The 23,656-nt window shown below is 52.0% G+C and overlaps 3 protein-coding genes across 15 annotated transcripts in view; all 3 read right to left on the reverse strand.

The window, feature by feature from the left end:
• LOC118884252 (mitochondrial intermediate peptidase) overlaps positions 1-1,509 on the reverse strand; it is a 140,913-nt gene extending 139,404 nt beyond the window's left edge. Inside the window, exon 1 of the mRNA XM_036831773.1 lies at positions 949-1,509. Within this exon, the coding sequence (XP_036687668.1) occupies positions 949-1,086 (138 nt within the window). The 5' untranslated portion in view covers positions 1,087-1,509. The remainder of the gene's footprint in view (positions 1-948) is intronic.
• A 2,553-nt stretch (positions 1,510-4,062) lies between these two features.
• On the reverse strand, positions 4,063-23,277 carry C1QTNF9 (C1q and TNF related 9). 4 transcript variants are annotated; one of them, XM_036831303.1, is made up of 4 exons: positions 23,203-23,277; positions 10,401-10,582; positions 6,489-6,551; positions 4,063-5,037 (listed from the first exon to the last, which is right to left on the reverse strand). In XM_036831303.1, exons 2-4 carry the CDS (start codon positions 10,564-10,566, stop codon positions 4,265-4,267), a joined length of 1,002 nt encoding a protein of 333 aa, XP_036687198.1. In that variant the 5' UTR covers positions 10,567-10,582; positions 23,203-23,277; the 3' UTR covers positions 4,063-4,264. The 4 variants fall into 4 exon arrangements, with proteins under 4 accessions (XP_036687198.1, XP_036687196.1, XP_036687197.1 ...); XM_036831301.1 differs by lacking the exon at positions 23,203-23,277 and adding an exon at positions 14,533-14,563; XM_036831302.1 differs by lacking the exon at positions 23,203-23,277 and adding an exon at positions 11,312-11,363.
• SPATA13 (spermatogenesis associated 13) overlaps positions 15,531-23,656 on the reverse strand; it is a 216,867-nt gene continuing 208,741 nt past the window's right edge. For 6 of the 10 annotated variants that reach the window (XM_036831290.1, XM_036831297.1, XM_036831291.1 and 3 more), the window contains 3 exons: positions 23,203-23,277; positions 19,962-21,430; positions 17,458-19,171 (listed from right to left, as the gene is read on the reverse strand). In XM_036831290.1, coding sequence (XP_036687185.1) covers positions 21,252-21,430; positions 23,203-23,277 — 254 coding nt within the window. In that variant the 3' untranslated portion in view covers positions 17,458-19,171; positions 19,962-21,251. Of the gene's footprint in view, positions 15,568-17,457; positions 19,172-19,808; positions 21,431-23,202; positions 23,278-23,656 lie in introns of those variants that run through there. The other 4 variants (XM_036831292.1, XM_036831295.1, XM_036831296.1 and 1 more) reach the window with 4 other exon arrangements.

The raw sequence follows: 23,656 nt of genomic DNA on the forward strand, positions 1-23,656 counted from the left end.
TTAAAAGGCAAAAATAAAAGTAACCATGCAAAAGTGAGCAAAATCCATAAATGCAAAGTAAAGCAGGCACAGGTAAATCCCTTCCAAGCTTTCCTTCCTTTCACCTTTAATTCAGTCATTCATTCAATAATGAGTTTCAGGAGGTGGGCGGTGGAGGAGGGAAGGATTGGGAGTTTGGGGTTAGCAGGTGCAAACTATTATATACAAGATGAATAAACAACAAGGTCCTACTGCAGAGCACAGGGAACTATATTCAATATCCTGGGCTAAACCATAATGGAAAAGAATACGAAAAGGGATGTATATAACAGTCACTTCGCTGTACAGCAGAAATTAACACAACATTGTAAATCAACTCTACTTCAATAAAATAAATTTTAAAAAAGAAAAAAATAATGAGTGTCTACTGAATGCCAGACACCGAGCGGGCCGCGTGGATACACAAACAACTAGGAACAACACACGAAGTCAGTGATTTTCTGCGGGAAAAATCTACGTGATGGGCTGCACCGCCTTAGAGGACAGCAGACTCTTCTCCAACTCGGTGTTTTAAAGGAAAAAAAACAAAGCCGAAAAGCTTGGGAAAGTATTAATGACGGCACTTCGGGCACCAATGGAAAGACTAATTACACTAATTGACAGAAGCGGGTCCTGGCATCAAGACACCGAGACCGTAGGTGAGCTCACCGCGCGGCCCGCGCCTCACCGGGGCCGGGTCTGAGCTGCAGGGCTGGGAGTGCGGGGGACGCGCTCAGGCCCACTGCACCTGGGGCCCTCGCTGGGCAGGTGCTGGACCAGCACCTGGGGCCGCCCCGCCCCCCGGCACCTGCCCCTCAGAGCGGGGGCCGCCCGCAAAGTCACCCCGGGCAAACGACACCTCCCTCCCGCGCGAGGAGGGCTCGCCGCCCGGACCCCGACGACCCCGCCCGGGCCCCGCGGGCCGCTCACCCGGCGCTCGCCGAACAGGTCCAGGCGGCGTCCCTGGGGCTGGACGTTGAAGGCGGCGCCCACCGGGGACCAGCTGGTGCTGACCCACCGGACCCGGAGCCCGGCCCCGAAGCCGCCCAGCCGCCGGGCGCACAGCATCGCGCCGCTGCAGCCACTCCGCGCCGCGAAGGCCCGCGAAACCGGACTCCAGAACCCGGCCCTCAGCCCCGCCGGAGAGCGCGCCGCGTCTCCACGGCAGCGCCCGCCTGCCACGTGACCCCGCGCTTCCGGGAAGGGCACTAAGCCGCGGGGCCAGCGCACGTCGGCGTCCCCAGGGCCAGAGCGTCGCCCGCCGCTTTCCCGGGCCGCCGCCTCTAGCGCCCCCGCGCGCCTGGAGGGGGAACCGCAGGATGCCCCGCCCTCCCAGGTGGCCGGGCGGGTGGCAGGGTGTGCGGGGGGCCCAGCCTCGCACCCGCTGCCGGAAACACGCGTGGGCGGCGGGCCGACCGCTGCCCGGCACCCTGAACCGAGACCCGTCGCCCTCCGTCGGCCTCCGCTCCAGGAGGGTGCGAGACGCAAGGCACTGCGCCCGCACGTCCCAGCCCTGCAGTCAGAGCTGTCGGTGGACCTCCATCCACCGACTGTAAACTCGCAGTGATCGATAACATAATCGACAACGCAGCTTGTTGGGGGGTGGAATCTGACAAACTGCAGTCACCGACGGAGGGAGTACGGGGGCGGGAGGGCAGCGTCGGAGAGGGTGAGGGGTGGGGCCGGGGGGCGCCCTCCGGGTGTCCGCGAGCGGAGGCTGTGCAGCGCTCGGAGCATCCCCTGGACGGCCCGTGAGGATGACCCTGTTGGAGGACAGCGCGGAGGCTGGCGTGGGCGGGCGGGGAGCCTGCTGCTGGGCCTCGGCTTCGGGTGGAACCGGACGCCCCGGATCCAGTCCCCCAGCGCCCGGCGCGCAGGGCATTGCGTGCCGTGCCGAAGGATGCTTCGCGTCCCTGTACCAAGGACCAGCGCCGACGGAACCTTGTATCTCACCTGAATGCGTGGGCCTGCGGTAGAGTCTGCTCCTGTGAACACCTGTTGGGTGTGAGCAGCCCCGGAACCTTCTCTGAAGTTCCAGAGAGCCAGAAGCGATGGCCAACTGGGGCGGGCTTCTAACCCGCCCCTTTCCGTCCTCACAACAATTTACTGTTAAATGGAGTTTGTTTTCAGTGTAGCCTGGTGGGGAGAAAAAGCCCCAGTGATAAAAAGATAGAGAACAATGAAAATTTAGTAAAGGCAAGTGCCAGGGTGCGCTTACACAAGTCTCTACAGCTTAACTATGAATTCTGCGTTTGTTTGTCTACATATGGTAAGTCGTGATTTCATCTTCTGCTGACTTTTTCATCAAAGATTCCAAATTATTTAAAATCCCCAAAGTCCTAACTCCGTGGTGATTCATACCGCATCATCTGTGGCTGGTTGGTCCTTGGGGCGGCCACCCCACATCGCAGGCCTGCATGGCAGGCCCTTACACAGATGTCAAATCTGCCATGTAAAAATGTTCATCAATGTATGTGATAAAACTACTTACTTTATCATATTTTTTAAAAGGAGTTTCAAATCTGAGAGCTTTTCTTTAGCCCAGAATGGTTCCTAACCATTTTTAATGCAAACACTGAAGCGTAAAAACACCCTCAAAGGATGCTGACTTGTGCCACGTTAACAAGGTGTCTTGTGTCTCAGGGAGCCTGGCGTAGTTAGACTTGTAAAAACTGCAGACCAGATCCACAGACAGCAGATGAGAGAGAATTCCAAATGGCAGATCAGACACCTCCCCAATCAACTTTATCCTTCTGAAGTTCTTTATAACATGCTTTAACATTTCATCTTCTACATTTGCCCTGCAAAAAAAAAAGAATTTTACGAAAGCTTGTATCCAATGTTCTGGTCATAAATTGTACTTTTTTCCTTTATGCCTATCTCACCTATAAAGTTCTGACCCTAAATAGTAGGGAGTTAGTACACGTATCGTTTGGTCCATAACAACACCAGACTTAACACTGGGGAAAAACAGCTTGGCTTATTGCAATTGAAAGAAGCCAAAGCATAAGGACACTCTGGCTCAATAAAGAAAATGATCAGTCCCTACAGCTGGGCCAACGTTAGGGCACCAAGGCAAGTGGGGGACTTGGGGTGTCTCACGTGCTTCACCCGAGTCCTGGCTCTGTTCTAGAAGAAACATATGTTAAGGAAAGCCAATAAAATACCTATAAACAGAAATGATTTCCACATATATCCAAAGTCTTCCAAAACCAAGTAATTTTTCACCTTTTCATCCATAGCAGTGCTGACTGCTTATAATGATAATTCAGAAAATTCCCATTCTCCCAAGGAATGAAGATACTGTCACAACTGCGCTGACTTGGTTGACATGTGGAGAGAATGGCCGTAAGTCCGTCAGAGTCCCAGGCTGTGGTCTGGAAGATGCTGTCGGTTGAATATGCACCGGGCTTGTCTCCTCTTGCTTCTTTATTAGTTGCTCTCAGCTAATGGAAAAGTGTATGGAGTTAACATAAGCATAGTTAACGCTTCCAGAATTTTAGGAGGGGATTATTCGCTGGACCACCGGGCAGTTCCCCTCTAGATTACTTAAATTACCTAGTACAGTGTAAATGCTATGTCAGCAGTTTCCAGGTTGGCAAATTCAAGTTTTGCTTTTTGGAACTTCCTGATTTTTTTTTTTTTCAAATATTTTCCAACCATGGTTGGTTGAATCTGCAGATATGGAACTGTGGATACGGAGGGAAACTAAAACAGAGTCAAGTTTGGCAAACAGTTTACTAACAACTGTTTGTTGAGTTGAATGGTGATGAAAACCCAAGAGAGAAAGCGAGCAGAGTGCCCTGCAGGTTCCTGGGCTGCGCCATTGTCACCAGCCCAGACTCTGATTAGTCACACATGGAATAAACACTTCCTTTTCTTTCCCTGTAATATCCTCAGGAATTCAGATGGGAGATACATCATCACACGGCTCCTTTGAGCACTAAAATGATATCAAAACACTCCCCACAAGGAACGCCCGAGCAAAGGATTCTTCAGATCATGGGAATGAGGGAAAATATCAAATACACTGTAATAAACAGAGCAGGTATTTTTACATTCACTCTTGGAAGGATAGCGAGTTCTATAGACTCAGTTTTAGGAATAACTTTCCCACTTTCACCTTTTTATGGTTATGACAAGTGGTGATATAATTAACGTGGTAAAGTCATCAAACAATGTCTTCACCGAGCTGATTCGGGCGGACGGAGAGACAGAGCTGTAACCGCTCCCCGCCCCCGACCCGTCACGCGCTGCAGAACAGGAGGAGGCCCGTGAACGTGGTGTCGTCGTCCTCATCCGCAAACAAGCCGTTGAACCTCTCCCCTCCCGTCACCTGCAGCCACACCTCGTCCCCGAGCTTCAGCTGCAGGACGATGCCACCCGACGCCTGGTCCTCGGAGCTCATGTAACCGTCCTTGGTGTGCAGGACTTTAACCCCGTTTTTGACCAAAGACACCTGGACGTTCCTGGAGAAAACGGTGACGTGGTAGGTGAAGTAATAGACGCCGGCGACGTGGCAGGTGAATTTCCCCGTGGCCACGTCGTAGTGGCCAAACTCGTTGTACAGGATCCTGTCGAACTTGACGGGCGCGTCTGACGGAGGGAACTTGCTCAGCACCGTGAGCCCCACGGTGAAGGCGCTTTTGGGCAAGACTGGCGTCTCCCCAGTTTTCCCTTTTTCTCCTCGATCCCCTTTCCAGCCTCTCATTCCCCGGGCTCCAGGCTCACCCTGGGGCCCCAAGGGGCCGGCATCTCCCCTGGGACCCGGCTTTCCAGTGGGGCCCACGGGGCCAGGTAAACCAGTTGGGCCCGAAGGTCCAGTGCTGCCCTTTGGCCCTTCTGGACCAACGGGACCCACGTCGCCCTTCTCCCCCTTCTGCCCTTGGGCGCCGGTCTCTCCTCTGAGGCCTTTCTCTCCCATGGGGCCCACAAGTCCCTGTGGCCCGTGTTTCCCTGGGGGGCCTCTTGAGCCCTGATCACCTTTCACGCCCTTTGCTTCAACGTTTCCATCGGCTCCTAGGTAGGACGAGAAAGAACGGAGGAAGAGACGATTTGTGAAACTTTGTTTGTGAAAACACCTTTGGTTTTTCTATTATTGAGCAAGCGAATGAGATAAGGCAGTGCACAGGTTCAGCATATGCTCAGGGTTTGAAAGTTAATTTACTCCTAAACTGTGCAGATACACACGTGTGCACAAAACACCCTTTGACGCTGTCTACTATATCAGCGTCGGGGCTCACGTTAGAAATGACAGTTATTTGGGACTTCCCTGGCGGCCCAGTGGTTAAGAGTCTGCGATTCCAATGCAGGGGGCGCGGGTTCGATCCCTGGTGGGGAACTAAGATCCCACATGCCGAGCGGCCAAAAACAAAAGAAAGAAATGACAGCTCTCTGCCCGTCCCTGAGGGGACACATCTTTGGAAGAGGGAAGAAGGCAAACAGCAGATTCACCGGGGCTGCTTTGGTAGCTGACACGCAGCCCTGATGACGTGACGCCCGCCGAGAAGACCCTCACTGGAGTCAGGTCGTCCTGGGTGGGCGCTCACTGCTCGCCGCGTCTGCCAGCCTGTGTGCCCCGCCAGGCGCGAGGCGCTGTCGTGGTTCTGCCTTCCCCCCTCCCCGGCGCCTCCCGCTTCCCACGCCCTGACTGGACAGCCGTGGTCCGAGCCCCGGCTCTGGAGACGCCAGGATCCAGCCCAGTCTCCACCGCTTATGCACAAGCTGATTCCCCAGCTACACCTGGTTCCTCACCTGTACGGCTGGGATAATAAAGTGCCTCCTTTATAGGCTGTTGTATTGAGTGAGTCAACACATGGAAGGCACTTAGAACGACCCAGTGGGGCGAGAACACTCTTCGTGTTGCCGTGGTAACCATCCTCCCTCCCCCTCGGCGACAGCTGCCAGCAGCCTCCCTGCCTCCAGGGCCCGGCTCAAGTGCCACCTTCCGCTGCAGTGCCACCCGGGGCGCTGAGTCAGAATCCAGCGTCCCTCCTCAGGGCCCAGCGCTAAATCAGGCTTCAGCAAACCATGGAGCGCGGGCCACGTCCAGCCTCCGCCTGTTTTTGACAGCCCGCAAGCTAAGAACAGTTGACACTTTTTAATGGTCACAAATCATGTTCCGAGATTTGTGACAATTATGTAAAATTCAGGTTTCACTGGAACGCAGCCCCACTTACTAAGGCATCCTCTACGCAGCTTTTCCCTATGACGGCAGAGCTGAGTAGTCGTGACTGAGACCCTGTGGCCCGCAAAGCTGAAAATATTTACTATCTGGCCCTTTATGGAAAGTTTGCCCATCTCTGCAGTGAACCCTGAGCTTCTGGAGAGAAGAACCGTGTGGCCTTTATCACTGGAGCATCCTTGGAGCCTCGTAAAGGGACTTGTCCTTGGTTAAGCACTTAATAATTCCTATCCTATCATTGACGGCTCCGGCTGCGGGCACAGCAGGACGGAAAGCCATCTCTGACCTGGTTCTCCTTTCTCTCCGGTCATCCCGTCCTTCCCTGGGCCACCAGGATGTCCTGGTTCGCCTGATGGAAAATGAGAAAATAGGCAGAAGTTAAAATTCTAGCTCCAGTTTCCCTCGATGTGGGTCCCAGTCAGCGATGGAGGGTCCCGGGGAGCCCCAGCCTGACCCGCACACCCCACCCCTCACAGACCTGCGGGGGGAGGGCAGGCAGGGGCAAGCAGCAAGGGTGCTGAGTGTGCCAAGACGCGGGTTGTGAAGTGGATTGGTGGGCTTCCCAAGCAGCCGGCTCGGATGATGATCACGATTGCATGTTTCTCACGCGACAAGGACTTGGGGGGGTGGTTTTGTCATTTGTGCTCCTTTTCCATCACTCTGTGGGGAGTGGAGTGGAAGTACCAGCCTCCTATGAAAGCGCAGATGACCATGGCTACACCACACTACTTGGGATGGGAGAGGGGGTTCCAGAAGGATCTCTCTAGCGCCTCACAGTGGTGGTCAAGGTGCCGTGGAGACCCACTGGGACATCAGGCCATGAGGTTCTGCTGCGCCCAGGAGTCCTGATGCTCAGAACAGGCTGCCCCGAGCACCAGCATCCTATGTCATGTCCACGCGTGTATGTTTGTAAGCTGTGTATGGGTAATGTTCTAAAAACAAGTTCATTATAAAACATACACACGGGACTTCCCTGGTGGTACAGTGGTTAAGAATCTGCCTGCCAATGCGGGGGACACGGGTTCAATCCCTGGTCCGGCAAGATCCCACATGTCACGGAGTAAGCCCGTGTGCCACAACTACTGAGCCTGCACTCTAGAGCCTGCGAGCCACAACTGCTGAGCCCGCGTGCCACAACTACGGAAGCCCAGGCGCCTCGAGCCCGTGCTCCGCAACAAGAGAAGCCACCGCAATGAGAAGCCCACGCGCCGCAACGAAGAGTAGCCCCCGCTCGCCACAACAAGAGAAAGCCCGCGCGCAGCAACAAAGACCCAACGCAGCCAAAAAATAAATAAATTAAAGAAAAAAAATAAAACACACACACAAATACATTTGAAAACGGTAAGACAAAGATTAAGTTAATTTTTAGTGTGAAAAATGTGACATAATATCCTTCTAAGAAACGTGTGTTGTATATAATCTAAATAAACTATATATGTAGCGTGCAAGTCTTAAGGAAGTATGTGAAACCTGAAAGAACGGGGACCATGGAGGAAGAAGGAGAGAGAATGAGTAGCGGAGAGGTAGAGAAATTTGGTGTTGGATACAGGAGCATGTGTCTTCCTTCACTCTCCATCTATCTTCTTCTGTGTGTATAAAATATTTTATAACGAGCGTTTTAAATTAAACCTCCCAAATTTGCAGATAGACCACCCCAGCGCACACATCCGCCCTTGAGCCGGAGAGAGAGGATGAGCGCCAGACGGGGGCCTGTGACCTGGCCCCACCCGCGCGCGCTTGGCCTGCAGAAATGTTGCCTCGGCTCTGGAGCAAAGGGGACTCAGACGTTTGTAGAGAAAGCGAGGCTGTGAGCCCGCAGTCTGAGTCACGGAGACGGATGCGACACTTCCACCGAGAAGAGTGGAAAGGAGAAGCCTCTGCGCAGCGCCGAGGTTCCCTGGGCGGCGGGAGCCTCCGCGGAGCCGGGTGAGAAAACTGCGGCCGCGGAGAGCACGTGCCCCAGCCCCGGGGGTGCAGGCAGCGAGTGCATCGTCCACTCCGAGGGACGATACAGGAGGCCCACAGAGAGCCGCCCAGGAGAAAGGCCAGCATCGGGCCGTCACGCTTGGAGAGCCGCGGAGCCAGATTCTGACAGCATCATCTGAGCGCTGCCTTCCTGCGCCTCTTCTCCCGGCCCAGCCCGCTGGTGGGTCCGAGGCGGTCCTCGCAGTGAGGAGGGGCGTGGGAGTGACGGGGGGGGGGAGGGATCTCGAAGACACAGGGTATCCTGTGCGCATGTGCGGGCACACGCACACACGTGTACGCACATGTACACATACATGTACACACGTGGTCCCAGCGAGAGGATAAGGGATGGATTTCAATAAGATGGAAGGTTTGCCATTCACTTGGACAGGGCCTTTCACTCCCCAGAAATGAGACGGGCCTAATGCCCCAAAGCGGCGTGGACTTACTGGAGGTGTTATCCGGTAGGAGAGCCCAGCGCCGAGCGCAGGGCGGGGCTTGGTGAGAAGGGACACTGCCCCTGGTGACCCTCTGCCCCATCCAGCCCACGCAGTAAACGCTAGACCACAAACGCCCTGAGCAGGGAAACGCCTACAAACACCTGGAATGTCACACATCTGTACAGCAGACTTCCCACACTGAGTAATTCTTGTTTCTCCAAATCTTAAAGGCTTTTTCAAAATCCATATTCTAACAGCATTTGCTGGCAAAGCATTAATTTCAGTCCATCCTGAAATTGCTTTCTGTGTATTATGCCGTTTTAATATTGCCAGAGGAATATCTAATTCCCTGGTATGATTAAGAAATATCAAAAGAGGCTTCTAAATGTTTATCATTAAGTTTGGTGAAGCTTTCATACGACGTACTGAGAAAAATGACAGCGGCTTGTGTTCACGCTTCTCACGAGTCCTGAAATGCCTTACTTAATTGGTGTGCGTCTTCCTATGAGTCTGTGATACCCTTGGGACATCCACAGTCAGGACAAGGGCATCTCAATGAATGTAAATGTAAATTCACCTGCCCACAGTTATAATAATTTCCAGGTTGGGGAAGCAGACATCTTGACAGATCTGACTGACGTTCATCATTATTTTTTCCTTCTAATGCACATTTGAAGAATTCACATTAAGAACAGAAATGGCAGCTCTGCCCTTCTCAGGATTCTTTACTGCTTGCATTATCAAGTTCACCTTCAACCATCAGTTTTTTTGCGGGAGTATTTTCAGCACCCATCTCTTTGTGATAGTTCAACAGCATAATCTGAGAACCCCCTGGTCCAGGCACACTTAGTGCAAAACATCCCAACACGCTGAAGGTCAGTGAACACGGGAGGGTCCCGGCCAGCCTGCTTACACTGTGGGCTGCCACTCTTCCCATGGGACATGGTCCACGCCTCAAATGACACGTGTGTATCTGCAAACCGACCAAGTGAGGCCATTCACATGGATTCATATAGCCAACGTTTTAAAAGCTCAATTTTTTCTTCACCTACATTTATCTTTTAAGATGTCACTAGAAGTTCCGATGTTTTCTTCCTGCACCCAGATAGGTCCTCTGCTTACATCTCAGGTGTATGACCCTATGGTCAGACCAGGGCTCAAGAACCCCATTCAGAAATCAAGCCTACAGATTGTTGTCATGGAAACCACTCACACATCCTGGCTTTTGGGACTGTCCCTCCCAGAGGCTGGATCCTGTCCCCAAGTCCCCAAACCATGGGGCAGGTCCTGGGACACAGCACAGACACCCGAGGAGCGGCTGTGTGGCTCCAGGACCCTTCCTGTTCTCTGGCGTTCTGCACCGCCGGCCTCACGGCAAGGCCTGCACCGTGCTGCGTGCTCTCTGCCAGAGACCTAGCCGCCGGATGTCTCTCCAGGACCCGGTGCCAAAGATCCCTCATACCTGTCGCCTGAGGCAGAAAGATCTAGGACATCACAAGCTCCTGAAAACGGCCCTGTAGTATCGGAGATGGTGGCCAGCAGAGAGGCAGCCCTACTCAACGGGAAAGCCCACGAGGACAGGGGTCCTCATGGCTCGTGCTGCCCTGTACCCCACACCCAGCCTGGATGTGGCCGGAGCAGGCTCTCCATCAGTGTCTTCTGGGCAATGGATGGATGGATCGATGGATGGATGGATGGATGGAGAGGGGTGAGCACACAGGCGATGAATGAATGAATGAGGTGAAAGGAAGGGGGATGAGCGGAGGGCAGCTGCCGGCACAGGTGGTGGGCACCTGCGTCCCCCTTGTCGCCCTTTGCTCCATCTCGCCCACCTCTCCCGGGCAATCCACTGTGACCCGGGTTCCCGGGGACGCCAGGGTGGCCCTGCCCGCAGGTGTCCTGTGAGTTCACCATCCCTGCGCAGACTCCGGAGACGAACAGGAGCCACCAGATCCTCATGGCTCAGATGACAGAGCTGAACGGAAAGAGGGAAACAGACTGAAGGGAGAAACTCTCGTCGCCGGGGCCACGGACAAAGCCTCTGCTCCTTGCGGCGGTCAAGCTTGGACAGCGCGGTCAGGGCGGGTCAGGGTGGCAGCTGGGAGCAGACTGGCCGCTCACAGTCGAAGGACACTGTCCTTGGAAGCGTGTGACTGGGGAGACTCCAATGGTGGGCGATCCAGGAGAGAGCCACGTTCCAAGCCAGGAAACCCCTGCTGACTGTTTCGCTTTGGGCAAAGAAACTCCAGCTGACCATTTCCCTTTGGGCAAACGCCTTTTTGCAGCCAGAGAAGAGATTAATGCTTCCCTCACAGGGCTGCTGTAAAAACCAAATGTGAGCACGTTGTGCATGAAAGCACATCTTGAACAGTAAAGCAAACATGGAATCAGCATTTGCTCCAGCAATCCCACTTCTGGGTATACACGCAAAAGAACGGAGGGCAGGGACTCCCGCAGATATTTCTACACCCACGTTCACAGCAGTAATGCTGTCCACAATCGCTAAAAGATGGAAACAAACCCACGTGTCCATTGATGCATGAGTGGATAAACAAAATGTGGTCCATCCACATGATGGATGTGATTCAGCCTCAAAAAGGAGGGAAATCCTGACACAGGCTACAACCTGGATGAACCTTAAAGACACTGTGCTCGGTGAACTAGGCCAGTCACAAGTGGACAAACGCTGTGTGATTCCACTTACGTGAGGTGCTGAGAACAGTCAAATTCAGAGACAGTAGAAAAGTTGGTTCCAGAACCACTGCAATAAGGTGAAGATCAGAAACAAATTGAGTCACACAAATTTCTTGGTTTCCAGGGCATATAAAAGTTATGTTTGTACTATACTGTAGTCTATTAAGTGTGCATAGCCTTATGTTGAAAAACAATTTACATACCTTAATTTTAAAAATACTTTATTGCTGAAAAATGCTAACCATTGTCTGAGCCTTCAGCGAGTGGCAGTAGTAACATCAAAGATCACAGATCATCAGAACAAATGTAATGGTGATGAAAAAGTTTGAAATATTGCGAGAATTACCCAAATGGAACACAGAGAGACGAAGTGAGCAAATGCTCAATGTAGGGTTGCCACAAATGTTTAGTTTGTGACAAAATGCACTGTCTGTGAAGCGCAATAAAGCAACGTGTGCCTATATGCATAGTAACAAAAACTAGAAGCAAATATATCCAGATGCACATGGTTGCTTTGGAATGGTGAGGTTATGGGAGCTTTTCTTTTTTAAAAATGCTTTTTTACAGTGTCTGTAAAACTATTTCTACATATACATTTTTAAAACCCAGCTAGACTGTCATCCAAAGGATCGCATCGCCATCGTATAGAAGCCTCTATGTGTCTTAGGGTGCAGTTTGATGCAAATAAAAGTATTTTGGGACGGAAAGGCAGATGTTTCCCTTTAAAATCACAAACTTACGCCATTTCAGGAAATTGACTTGAGTTTTCTTAGAGCCAAATTCCATAAATAATCTACACCTTCCTCTTCTATTTAACTCAGAAGTGACTGGTCGTAGTCAAATCTAAATTGCACAGACCAACCTCTGTAGGGGGTTTATATTTTTCCCTTTTAATTTTTTCAAAATGTGTTACAATTATTCCAGTAATAAAAAAGATCAGGAGCTCATATAGGTGTCAAATTGGGATAAACTCCATTTTGCTCTGCAGCCAGAGGAGAGCTGAGATAAAAGCAAACATCCATCCTTCTGTGATTCTTCCCCTGGTTCTGCACACTTGACACGGGCGGAGATGTATCACCCCAGACCCGGCAGCTAGACAAACTTCAACAAAGGATCATGAATAAAAGGAACGCGCTTTGCTCCCAAAGAAGCAGTGAGATAAGCTGTGGCACCATCTCTAAAGAAAAAAATTTTTAGAAGAAGGACGTGACCGTTTGCCCAAGGAATAGAGTAGAAATTACATTCGTGTGTTATTTTTCAAAATAAAAAGTTACATTTGCGTTTCTCACAAAGCCTCTGGCTGGCTCCTCAGTGTCAGTGTTTAATTCCTACTTCTGGTGTTTCTCCAGAACGCACTGGAGCTGGGACCCCGTCTGTCTCCCACCTTGCCCTCCCCCGCTTCCACCCTCCCTCTTGTCTTCTCTGGGTCACTGCCCCCCCCCGCCCCGCCCCCTCTCCACGCAGCACCTAGACTAGCATCACTTATAGGTAACAGCTTGCTGAAGACAGCAACTGCATCTTCCTACTTTCTTATCTTCAGCACTCACAGTCAAATATTTGTTGAGTGGTTGAAGGAATGAATGACAATGAATAAAGAATAAATGAATAAATATTATCCTGGTTCCAACCACATGCAAATCATCACCAGGGAGGTGGCTGGATGTTGAATCCAGTCCTTGTCAGTGCTCTTGGTAGAGGTCGCTAGTCTCTCCAACGCCCCTGCTCACCATCATCAATGGTAACAGAAATGTTAGTTGGCACGTGGCTGCCCGCAATAGACTCATTTCCCAGCCACCCTCGCAGCCCAGGTATCACTGTGAGACTAGATTTTGGCCGGTGGGAAGTGGGTAAAAGTGACACGTGCACCTTATGGACCAGGACCTTCACGGGAAGGGGGTGAGCCCTTCCTCACGAACTGGAGGGCAACACTTCGGGGACAGAGAGATCCTGGTCTCTGATGACAGCACAGACCAGGCCTGCCCTCCCAGCCCATCTTTGACGTGAGAGAGAAATACACGTGCTGCTAACTTGCCCAAGCCCCTTATCTAGGTTCCCTCCTGGAGCTAAGCCTAAGTTTTGATGGATGCAAGGCTTCAGCTGTCAAAGGTGTGGGTGCTCATCCAAAGTGAGGAGGGTTCGACATCTCTAGTCACTCAGCCCAACAAAGTTGCTGAGGACCCACTGGGTCAAAAACCCTTCAGGTGATACATTAAAAATCCCACAGCAGGCCCTGCCTTAGACAGAGCAATACAGTCGGTGTGAACGCAAAGAGAATGGACACAGTCCTTCTGTTGAATGTCAAGTCGGGGGGAAGGAGGGACCCTGGGAAGCCCCTGTGACCCCACAAACCTGACATACGGAAATGGTTAGGGGCAGAGGGATACAGACTGCAAACGGCTGTGGAGTTGCAGTTTGTTAGACCCAAATAAAATAGGTTCTTACTTCTTATTTCTGGGTTGTTTCTCCTATGCTTGATCTACATTCTCCTTCACTACTGAATTTCTTTCTGAAACGTTACTCAGGGCCCCTCCTGATTAATTTTCTCCAAGGACATGTTGTCCCTAATTCACAGCCAAGATTAAAGGTTTCTACTATTCAAGATTCTTACTTGCCCAAATATGAAGATTTAATAAAGACCTGCCAGAACCCAGCTGAGCAATCTTTACTGGGTCTCCAAACCTCTAGCCTTTAAAGGTTGCAAAAAATGCAAGGGATGAGTGAACCCAGCATCCCTCCCAGGCGTGACAGTCCAAGAACCTAAATCTCCAAATTGCCTTCATTGAATACATTTTATTCCACTTTCTCTATACTTTGTACATACGTATTTCTTCTTCAACATATGTTGAAGGCCTTGTTTTAAACTACACTGGGTAAGTTAGTATTGCCATGAATATAAAAAGGTACACGTTAACATTTGTGCAAAATAATCCATGGGCTTCTCTAGAAATCTCTCTAGAAAGGTCTGCTAATTCTCATGATTTATTCTATGGTATCATCCCTCCTCGCAGCCAGTTTGCAGAGTTCTAGCAGAAGAACTTCAAAATCTGCTTCTGTCTCCTGTTTAGCCTCTTAAGAATGTATTTCGGAACTGGCTTAACCCCTTTACTACCCAAAGCCCTGTAGACAGCTACCTACTTAAGCAGGATTATCACACACCAGTAATACAAGTGCTGCTTTAGGACTCTGATGCCTTAAATTGAATTTAAAGAAATTGTTTCCTAAGGCTCTTACCTGAACCCCAGGGCTGCAGGCGGCACCCAGGTGCTATGCAAACAAGGAATCAGGAGCAAACTAAATAAAATCACACCTTCCTGCCACGCAATTCCCTAGTGGATAGATCTGCAAAACAGCAGGAAGGGGAGGGAACAAGTAAGCACAAGGTGTCTTGGAAGAACTTCAAAAGTTGAGGCAACACTTGAGCCAGGGGCATCTTCCAGCAACACCACTTAGTTCGGCCAATTTAGCTCCTTCTTTCCGTCCTTTTTATTTTTCGATTTATTTTATTATAATTATTATTTTTTAAACAACTTTATTGGAGTATAATTGCATTACAATGGTGTGTTAGTTTCTGCTGTATAACAAAGTGAATCAGCTATACATATACATACATCCCCATATCTCCTCCCTCTTGCGTCTCCCTCCCACCCTCCCTATCCCACCCCTCTAGGTGGTCAAAAAGCACCGAGCTGATCTCCCTGTGCTATGCGGTTGCTTCCCACTAGCTATCTATTTTCCATTTGGTAGTGTATATATGTCCATGCCACTCTCTCACTTTGTCCCAGCTTACCCTTCCCCCTCCCCGTGTCCTCAAGTCCATTCTCTACGTCTGCGTCTTTATTCCTGTCCTGCCCCTAGGTTCATCAGAACCTTTTCTTTTTAAGATTCCATATATATGCGTTAGCATACGGCATTTGTTTTTCCCTTTCCGACTTACTTCACTCTGTATGACAGACTCTAGGTAGCGAGAGAAGGTGAGGCAGCTTCCAGGTGGGTCTGGAGGGAGAAGTCCCCATGGCAGGCCCTTCCCCTTAGAGTGACGTTTGTGCCTTTGCTTCTTCTCCGCGATCAATCACGAGCTAATAGGACCAAACTGAAGACGATGCTGTCAGGCCTCGATCGGATCCCAGACCCTTAGAACTGACATCACTTAACTAGATCTCTCTGACTCTGTGTAGTTCCTTTTAGTGTAGGCATTCGTGTGCCTAAGAGTTTAATGCCTGTTCTCTTCTCACACACACACACGCACACACACACACACACACGGCACTAAGAAAAACATGGTGAAACTGTTTTTTCAATCCCATGTGATCACTGATTCTTATCTTTTCCCACCAGTGTCTATTAACATTGATTTCTGACTTAAAAATAGCATCGAGAGAACAAATGCACCCAATGCTGTTTCTCACAGAACCAACTCTGAGAGCCAAGCTGGAATGCAGAGGCCCCCTACCCTCACTGTGCCTCAGTTTCCTTCTCTGTATGCCAGGCAAAACAGTACCAGCGTCACAGGGCAGCGGCGGGGTTTAATTACGTCACAGGTTAAGGACCTGGCCTCTTGACCCCTAACTCCGCCCGGACACCTGGGTCCTTTCTCAGGGGCAGGCGTGTGGGCAGCATTCGGCCCTGTGGACAGTCTCTTCCCTCTGCCCTCCTGTCCCCTTCCCCACCCCGGGCCCCTTCCCCCTTCTCTGCCTCGCTCAGGGCTGAGGCTGGGGCCCCAGGTGCATCTTCACCCCCAGCTGCCTGCTCTCTGCTCAGCCCTCCCCCATCTGCACCCCACCCCGTGCTTCCACCGGGTGGTCCAGACAGTCTCAGATCCACCCTCCACGCCATCCCTTCCTGTATCCGATTATGGCAGCAGCGCCCAGCACCCAAGGCAGAAGCGGGCAGCCACCCAGGTGATGACGGGACCTGCATCCTCGCCGAGCATCCTGACAGCAGCCGGCCTTCTCTCCTTTCTCGTTGTCTCTTTGCTGGATTCTGTCTCGCCAGTCATCCCCCTGCCTCTGGTTTTAAGTCCGCCCTTTCTCTGCCCCTGGAGCAGCTCTCCTCGCCTAGACTCCGCCCGGTGCAACCCAGCGCCCCGGCCCGCAGCCCTGAGATGGACCTTCCACCACTGGTGTCTCAACTCCCATCGCACTTGGATCCCAGCAGCTCACCCAGGGCTGCTCGGGGCTCCCCCTCGGGGGTCTGCGTGGGCCCTGCCTCCTGCCCCAACCCCCCAGGAAAGGCCCCCATCCCTGAAGCCCTTCTAGAACTCAAATGCTTACAATGCACGCTGCGTTCCAGTGATGCCCTACGTGCTTGTCGCCCTGGAGCACACGCCCCATGGGAGGAGAGGATCGCCCGGTTCACCGTCTGTCTGGTGCCCGGTGGGAGGGCGGCTCCCGTGCTGGGCCGTCTCCCCAGAACCCCTCCGAGAATGGCCCTACCCCCAGCCCTCTCCTCCCTCCACGGGGTGCCCTCCTGGGCTGCGGGCACTGCCCTCCGAGGGGGTGTTAGGTTCCAGTGCTTCCACAGCCCCGGCCCCCAAGCAAAGCCCGTTCAGTCCAGCCCAAGGAGGGGAGCAAGGCCGAAAGAGGAAACAAACCGAGCAGGGGCGCTGGGCGACCTCTGCGGCAACGCTTTCCTGATGACGTCACAGCAACAATGGGCTATTTGCTTAACTTTGCTAAGCCGTTAATTAGGGAAGGAAATTCTCATCCAGCCCACTCACCAAGGCTAAGTGAGCCGGGCCACCTGCGGATCTGGAACCCCTGGGAGCCAGAGCTGAGCTTCTCACTGCAGCTTTGGCTTTGCCCGTCTCATTCCGATATTTGGTGGCTTCTTTCAAGTCGAGTGGCCCCTCTCTGTTCCCCTCAGAGCCTTCCTTCTCCCGCACTCACCCCAGCAGTTTTCATCAGTTCATTCATGGATGATTTTTTGCTGAAAAGAAACCTGTCAGTGTCCAGGCAGGGAAGGAGCTGCAAATTCCAGAAACCCTCCTAGCACTCACTCTCCATTTAAAATATGTTACACACACACACACACACACTCCAATGCATTACTAGAGCCAGTCTGGCAAATTAACTTTAATATACAGATACAAAACAACAAATATAGATTCACAGCATTTACAAGAAATCATTCAAATAACATTGTAAATATATATATATATTTTTTTACAAAAACTTCAGAGAAAACACATATCAAGTTACAGCGATCTTGTACAACACAATTCAGCTGTCAACAGCCACTTCGTCTGGAAGCTGTCACTTGACCTATACAGATAACATCACCTTGATGCTGGTGAGTTAGAATTGAAGGAACAGGTCACCAAAAGCCTTGCGAAGTAGGTAAGTCAAACACCGTGGATGCTAATATTTACAAAAAGAGACCAACTGTTAAATTGCAGAATCAGTTACAGTATTTTCTAAATTCAAGTGTCAGATACCTAATAAAAAACTAAAGACAGTAATGTTAAGTTTGTGGTTACTAAATTTGCATCCGATATTTATGCTCCTGGGTTTGGTTTTTTTTTTCAAGATCACACAGTTTCTACTTATTATTTTCAGAATCCTTTGGACTCCACCTTCCTTGCATCCATCCTGAGAAAAGCAGCGTCAGCCAGGTGAAATTTTAACAGGGAGAACAACTTGCGGGCCAAGCTTATTACGGGGACAACTGCTTTGGGGCAGTTTGGCCTTCTCGATGTGTGCCCGGCATCCCTGGCCTGTGAGCCACATTTATCCACGCTTGTTGGCACTGAACTGTGAGGGACACGTCTGTTTCTCCTCTCCTCAATAAAATATTACACCGCAATTTCTTCCCTAACTCAGGTGGTCGGGTTTTTTCTATTCTGGCTTGGTAACTAAGTTGATCTGCACTGAGGAGAATCAGCGGTCTGGGCCTGTAGAGATTTCCAACCGATAAAATGCTGGCGCATGGCTTTTACAAAAGATTTCTATTGTGAAACAGGTTTTGAATTAAATGCACTTTTGCTCTGTGCCTAGACAACAGCAATGTAGGATTGAGGGGATTTTCTGAACAGGCATGGAGCTCAGTCTTTGTATTATGAATAAAAAGGCACGACGATATTCAGAAGGAGCGTGGAGATGGGGGTGAAATGTTTTCAACTACAAAATCAGGTCTACGGCAGGGGGGTGGGAAGAGATCAGATGTACCGAGAGCAAGAGACACAGAAGGTGTCCCAGGAAAGCCCTGGCAAATCCCTGCCACTCTTCTTCCAGTTTGCAGGCCAAAGACAAAGAATGCCATTTCTCCAGGACTTCACAGGTATTCTGTTGTACGATTGCTTACAATCTACTGCAAGGCTGTTATACATGTTAGGCATCATCAAAAACCGAGAAGGCTGCTTTGGACCTCAGGCCATTTCAAAGGTCTTTCAACAGAGTTGGCAAACTCTGAAACATGATAGGGTAAATGAAATTCATCAAAATGTTATGCCATCTTTTTGGGGGGGGGCGGGGGGGCGGTCCACCGATATCACGCAGTGTAGTGTTAAAAAGAGAAAAAGACAGAGAAAGCGAGATTCCCAGTGAAATTCATACACAACCTGTACAGGGGGCTTTTCGTTTTTTCTCTTTTTCTCTCCAAGTGGAACATGTGAGAAATCAAGAAGGAAGTTCGGCAAATGTAAAAACAGAACACCGAGCCATCTATTCTGTAGAGAACGCAGGCATTTGCTAATAAACCCAAGCTAGACACACAAATTTAAAGAGGACAAAGGACGTTCTATCCTTGTAAACGCACTTTAGCAGTTTTCAAATCACCTGGAAATCCAAGCAGGAGCCACCTAGGATGGACATCTGACCAAGGGACTGTCACCACGTGCCCTGGTGTCCGTGCTTCCTGTCCCTCTGTTGGGAAGCTTGAGGGGAGGAGGGGGGAGCCAGGAGTCAGGGCTCGGCCGAGAGACAGACCAGGGCTGCCGACAGCACGTCCAGCCCTTTGTCCCTGTGCTCTGGACAACGGGGGAGATGGAGGGAGATGGGGAGATGGGGAGATGGGGGGAGATGGGGAGATGGGGGGAGATGGGGAGATGGGGGGACATGGGGAGATGGGGGAGATGGGGGGAGATGGGGGGAGACGGGGGAGATGGGGAGGGGGGGGAGACGGGGGAGACGGGGGGAGACGGGGGTAGATGGGGGTAGATGGGGAGATGGGGGAGACGGGGGAGATGGGGGGAGACGGGGGCCCTCTGGGTGCTTCTGCACTGGGGGTGAGTCCTCACTGGAAATATAACATGAGCAACTGATTCTCTTTACTTCCTCAAAGTAATTCTATTAAAAAAAAAAAAAAAAAAGCAACCCAACTGTTCACAACTGCCATATATACAAACAACTCTGTTTAGCACAGAGGCCCGACAATGTTTGCTGAGGCGGCCCACGAAAAGCATATTAAGCATAGTCTTCAAAATTTATCATTATATCTTGTTAGTAAAAAGGTCAGTTATATAAATGCAACGAAAACTGAGAAGCCTATTCAGAAAGGAAGCACACACACACGAGCACGCGGACCCACGGCACCTCCTGAGAAGCTTCCTCACAGAAGCGGCTTCCGTGCCGGGACCTGGGCCCCGAGGTCCCCAGAGGCTGCACCGCCTGGGTCCCCCCCGCCCCCCGGGAACAGCTCTGGGTGTGAGGAGGAGGGGGGCACACCTGGAGTCTCAGGTGTCCCCTCTGTTAGGACCGTACAGGTGTGTTTATTCTCAAGCAGGAACTGGGTAGAAAAGAGAACTTTCGAGGTTTCAACACCAAGAAGAGATTCCCGAGTAGAAAACCACAAGACATGTAACAGGACCCCCGCCCGGTGCATGAGGTCAATGGAAGGGTGACTCTCTGGCAGAGCCTGTTTCCTCCCGGCACGTTTAAAAGCCGTTTTCATCAGAATTTACCATCTAGAAACGGCAAGGAGGTTGCCGCTGACCGGCGTCTGCCGCGTGGCTTTCGCTAGAGAAGGCTGCTGTCTCTGAGTCTGGGTCTATTTCGTGAGGTCTCTTCCATACGGAACCGATCTTCAGAAACCTGTCGACATGCTAATCATGGCACGGCGGACACTACTGCTCGGGGCTGTGGGACAAAGTCGGCTTCAAACATGGAGGAAGCAGGACCCTGGAGCCTCTGGTTTTCAGTGGAAGAAGGTACGTGTCACTGTCACTTGACCGGCGAGGACGGAGGCAGAGGGAGGAACAGGCACGCGGACGCTCTTTTAAGGACACGTTTCAGCTGGGAGGTCTGCACGTTCACTTCGTCATCAAACTACAGGAAATGGGTTTTCCTACTGGAAGTGCACGTGCGTGAAGTTTCTCAGGTTTCTGCTCGGGGAGTGGCACGCGGGCGGGGACAAGCGTACAAAGCCAGCAGCTGGCTCTCTGCCCCGCGAAAGCAACGGCGTCTTGGGAGCGCGTGGGTCTCTGTGCACCGCGGGCCCCGGACCACGTGCGCAGGAGCCTGCGGGAGAGGCCCGCCCACCATCTGGCGACTGCGTGAATGCGGAAGACGCCAGGGGACCCCAGGGCCCCGACGGGGCTGCGGTCACCGCCCGCCACCCCCTGACCCCGGCGCTCCCCTCCCCTTCAAGACCGAAGGCAAAGTGGCCCCGCCTCTCCTCCTCGGGGAGCCCCGCCCGGGACGTGGACCGCAGCTCATCCTCGGCCATGCTCCCGGCTCCCCGCCCAGCATCTCCAGAGCCCACCCCGGTTCCCCGGCGGCGGCCGCCTCGGTAGGCTCACGGCGGCGGGGAGCGGCCCAGGCGACACTGGAGCTGTGCGTCATGCCCCCCTCCCTCCCGAGAAGGCAGCTGGGCCTCTGCGACCGCCGGCGAGGCCAGGTCTCCTCACCGCGTCCCCAGGGGAGGTTTTCAGCACCGGATCCCCATGCCCCGTGCGGAGTAGACTCCTTGGATGGGGCCCAGGAGGGGCACGGCGCCCCCCTCCCCGGCCCCCCGCGTCACTTCCTGAAGGGGGTGAGCTTGTTGAAGGTGTGCCAGAACAGCGACGGCTTCCTCTTGGGCTCCGCCAGCGCGAACACCTGCTGCTGCGGCAGGCTGGCGGGCACGGTGACGTGGCGCTGGTGGACCGGCCGCAGGCTCTGGAGCGGGGGGGCCGAAGGGCATCCTCCGCCGTAGCCTGATGCGGGGGTGGGGAGGGCAGAGGGCCACGGACTCAGCGCCGGCGGCAGCCCCCAGGGAAAAGCAAGCGCCGGTCCCCACGCCCCAGGCCGACCCTCCAGTCACCTCCCCCAAAGGGACCCGGAACAGCCGTCCTGACACTTACACTCAGACCCTGTGTGCCGATCGGACTACCACACTGAATCCTCACTTAAAACCCTCCCAGGATGGTACCGTGACAGCCAAGTGACCGGGAAGGAAACAGAAACCCAGGGCCACTGTGTAAATGTCACCGGCAGGACGTCTGTGCGGGATGAGAAGCCGTGAAGTGCTTTCTGTGAGAGCCCGGAGTTCATACTGCGTGCCACTTACGGGATGCAAGTATTTGGTGCCTCTGAGCCTCAGTTTCCCAATGTCTAAGACCGGGTAACGGTGCCCACTGGGTTGTTACGAGAATTAAATGAGTGAATACAAGTTACGTGCTTAGAGTAGTGCCCTTGATACCTCATCGAATTAACCAAAGCTGTTTCTTTGGAGCTGGCATACAAAACCTGCCCACAGGTGGTCAGAAAGTTGTGTTAAATGAGCTACAAGACCACACGCTAACTGTGAAAGTCAGCATGAAAAGAGGAGAGAGTGGGAGTTTGGGAAGAAGAGAGGCCTGCGTCCACAATTCCTCCCTGCCCCCGACCTGCTGCAAGGCTCTCCTCCTCTTCCAGGGCGGCAGAGAGGATGACATGGGAGAACTCATGGGAAGTGCAGGACAGGCGACCCCCAGAAACATGAGTGCTCCTTCGAACTAGCTGCCTGGCCGCTGAGCCAGTGACCCTTGGAAGATATGGACGGGAACTAGTGAATCCCAGCAAACTGATATTTACCAGTCACCTGCCATCCAAAGTGGAGATGCAAGAAATACTTAAAATGAGATTTTCTGCCTTGAAGATATCCGTTAACTCTGTGTGTGTGTGTGTGTGTGTGTGTGTGTGTGGTGGGTGGGGTGGGGGTGGGGGCGGGAGGGAATTCTGCATTTGAGCAGAGGAAGCAGGGCTTTGCTAAATGCTGTTCTGGTAATAAATTCTTCTCAGCCCATCAGTCCTGGGCTCAACTGGTCCTTGTTTTTGCATTTTCGGGTAGGAAAATACCGAATGGGATAAATTTCACATGAATAAAGTTTGCAAAAATACAACACGTAGTTTTGGAATAAGAATCCTTATTGTTTCATTTCTGTTGGGCTAGAGTATCTGTACTATGCATGTGTGGACTCTGGGGTCCGTGTCCCGGGCCTTGGTATTTTGTAAGAGCTGCCCAGGTCATTCCCTCGGAATGTGCCCGCAGGGTAGAGAATCCAGGCTCTAAAGAAGCCAGAGGATCTTCTTTTGCTTTCGCTCCTTGCTTGACACAGTGAACTTTTACATCTTTTTTCTCATCTGAACTAGGACATGCCTTCAGCTGACAAGCAGTCTGGGGTTGGAGATTTCCTCCTCACATGCCCCAGACTCCTGGGCTGGTTGGCCTGTGGATGGATAATCCCTCCCTCCGCAGGGGAAGGCTCAGAGGGCAGGGCAGGGGCGTCCAGAAGCTCCTCGGCCCCAAGTCAAACACGTTCAGAACCAAATGCAGATTTGGTTTTTAAACCGTCCACTGCTCTGAACTATCATCTTGTTTTACCCACATTTCTCTCCTTCACTTAAGAGTCGGTCATACCTAACAGCTTCGGGCATTTCTCCCCATTTTAATTCCAGTACTGACACACACACACTAAGGAGATGAAAAACCTTCTCCAAAACTTACCTTTTGACTTTCCGTGTCCTGCCTTTTGAGCATTTAACATGGCGAGTTTCTTCTGATTTTCTGAAATTTCCATTCCTGGATTTAGAAACAAATGTGATATGTATTCAAAACAAGTCAAAACATTTCAGAATAAAACCTGCACCGAACCCACATTAACCCTGAGGTCTGCTCCATAACCCGAAGCAAAGAGCCTTAATCCTTCAGGAAGTAAGTATAAGGGGTCGAAGAGAGTGGAGAAGGAGGAGGATTAGCACCAGGACGGCCACATCACCACTCTCCCTACCGGGACACGTGAAGAGTGACAACCCGCCTTCTAAGAGTGGGCGGGTGCCTTCAGCCTCAGTTTCCTCATCTGTGAAATGGGTCCAACAATAGGACCCACGGCACACCTGTCCCTGTCGGTCTCGTAAGCAGGTTTAGGAATATCAGGACCTGCAGTTCCCTGGTCTGTTTC

This window comes from Balaenoptera musculus, chromosome 18, assembly GCF_009873245.2.
Source record: "Balaenoptera musculus isolate JJ_BM4_2016_0621 chromosome 18, mBalMus1.pri.v3, whole genome shotgun sequence".
NCBI classification, from domain to species: Eukaryota; Metazoa; Chordata; class Mammalia; order Artiodactyla; family Balaenopteridae; genus Balaenoptera; species Balaenoptera musculus.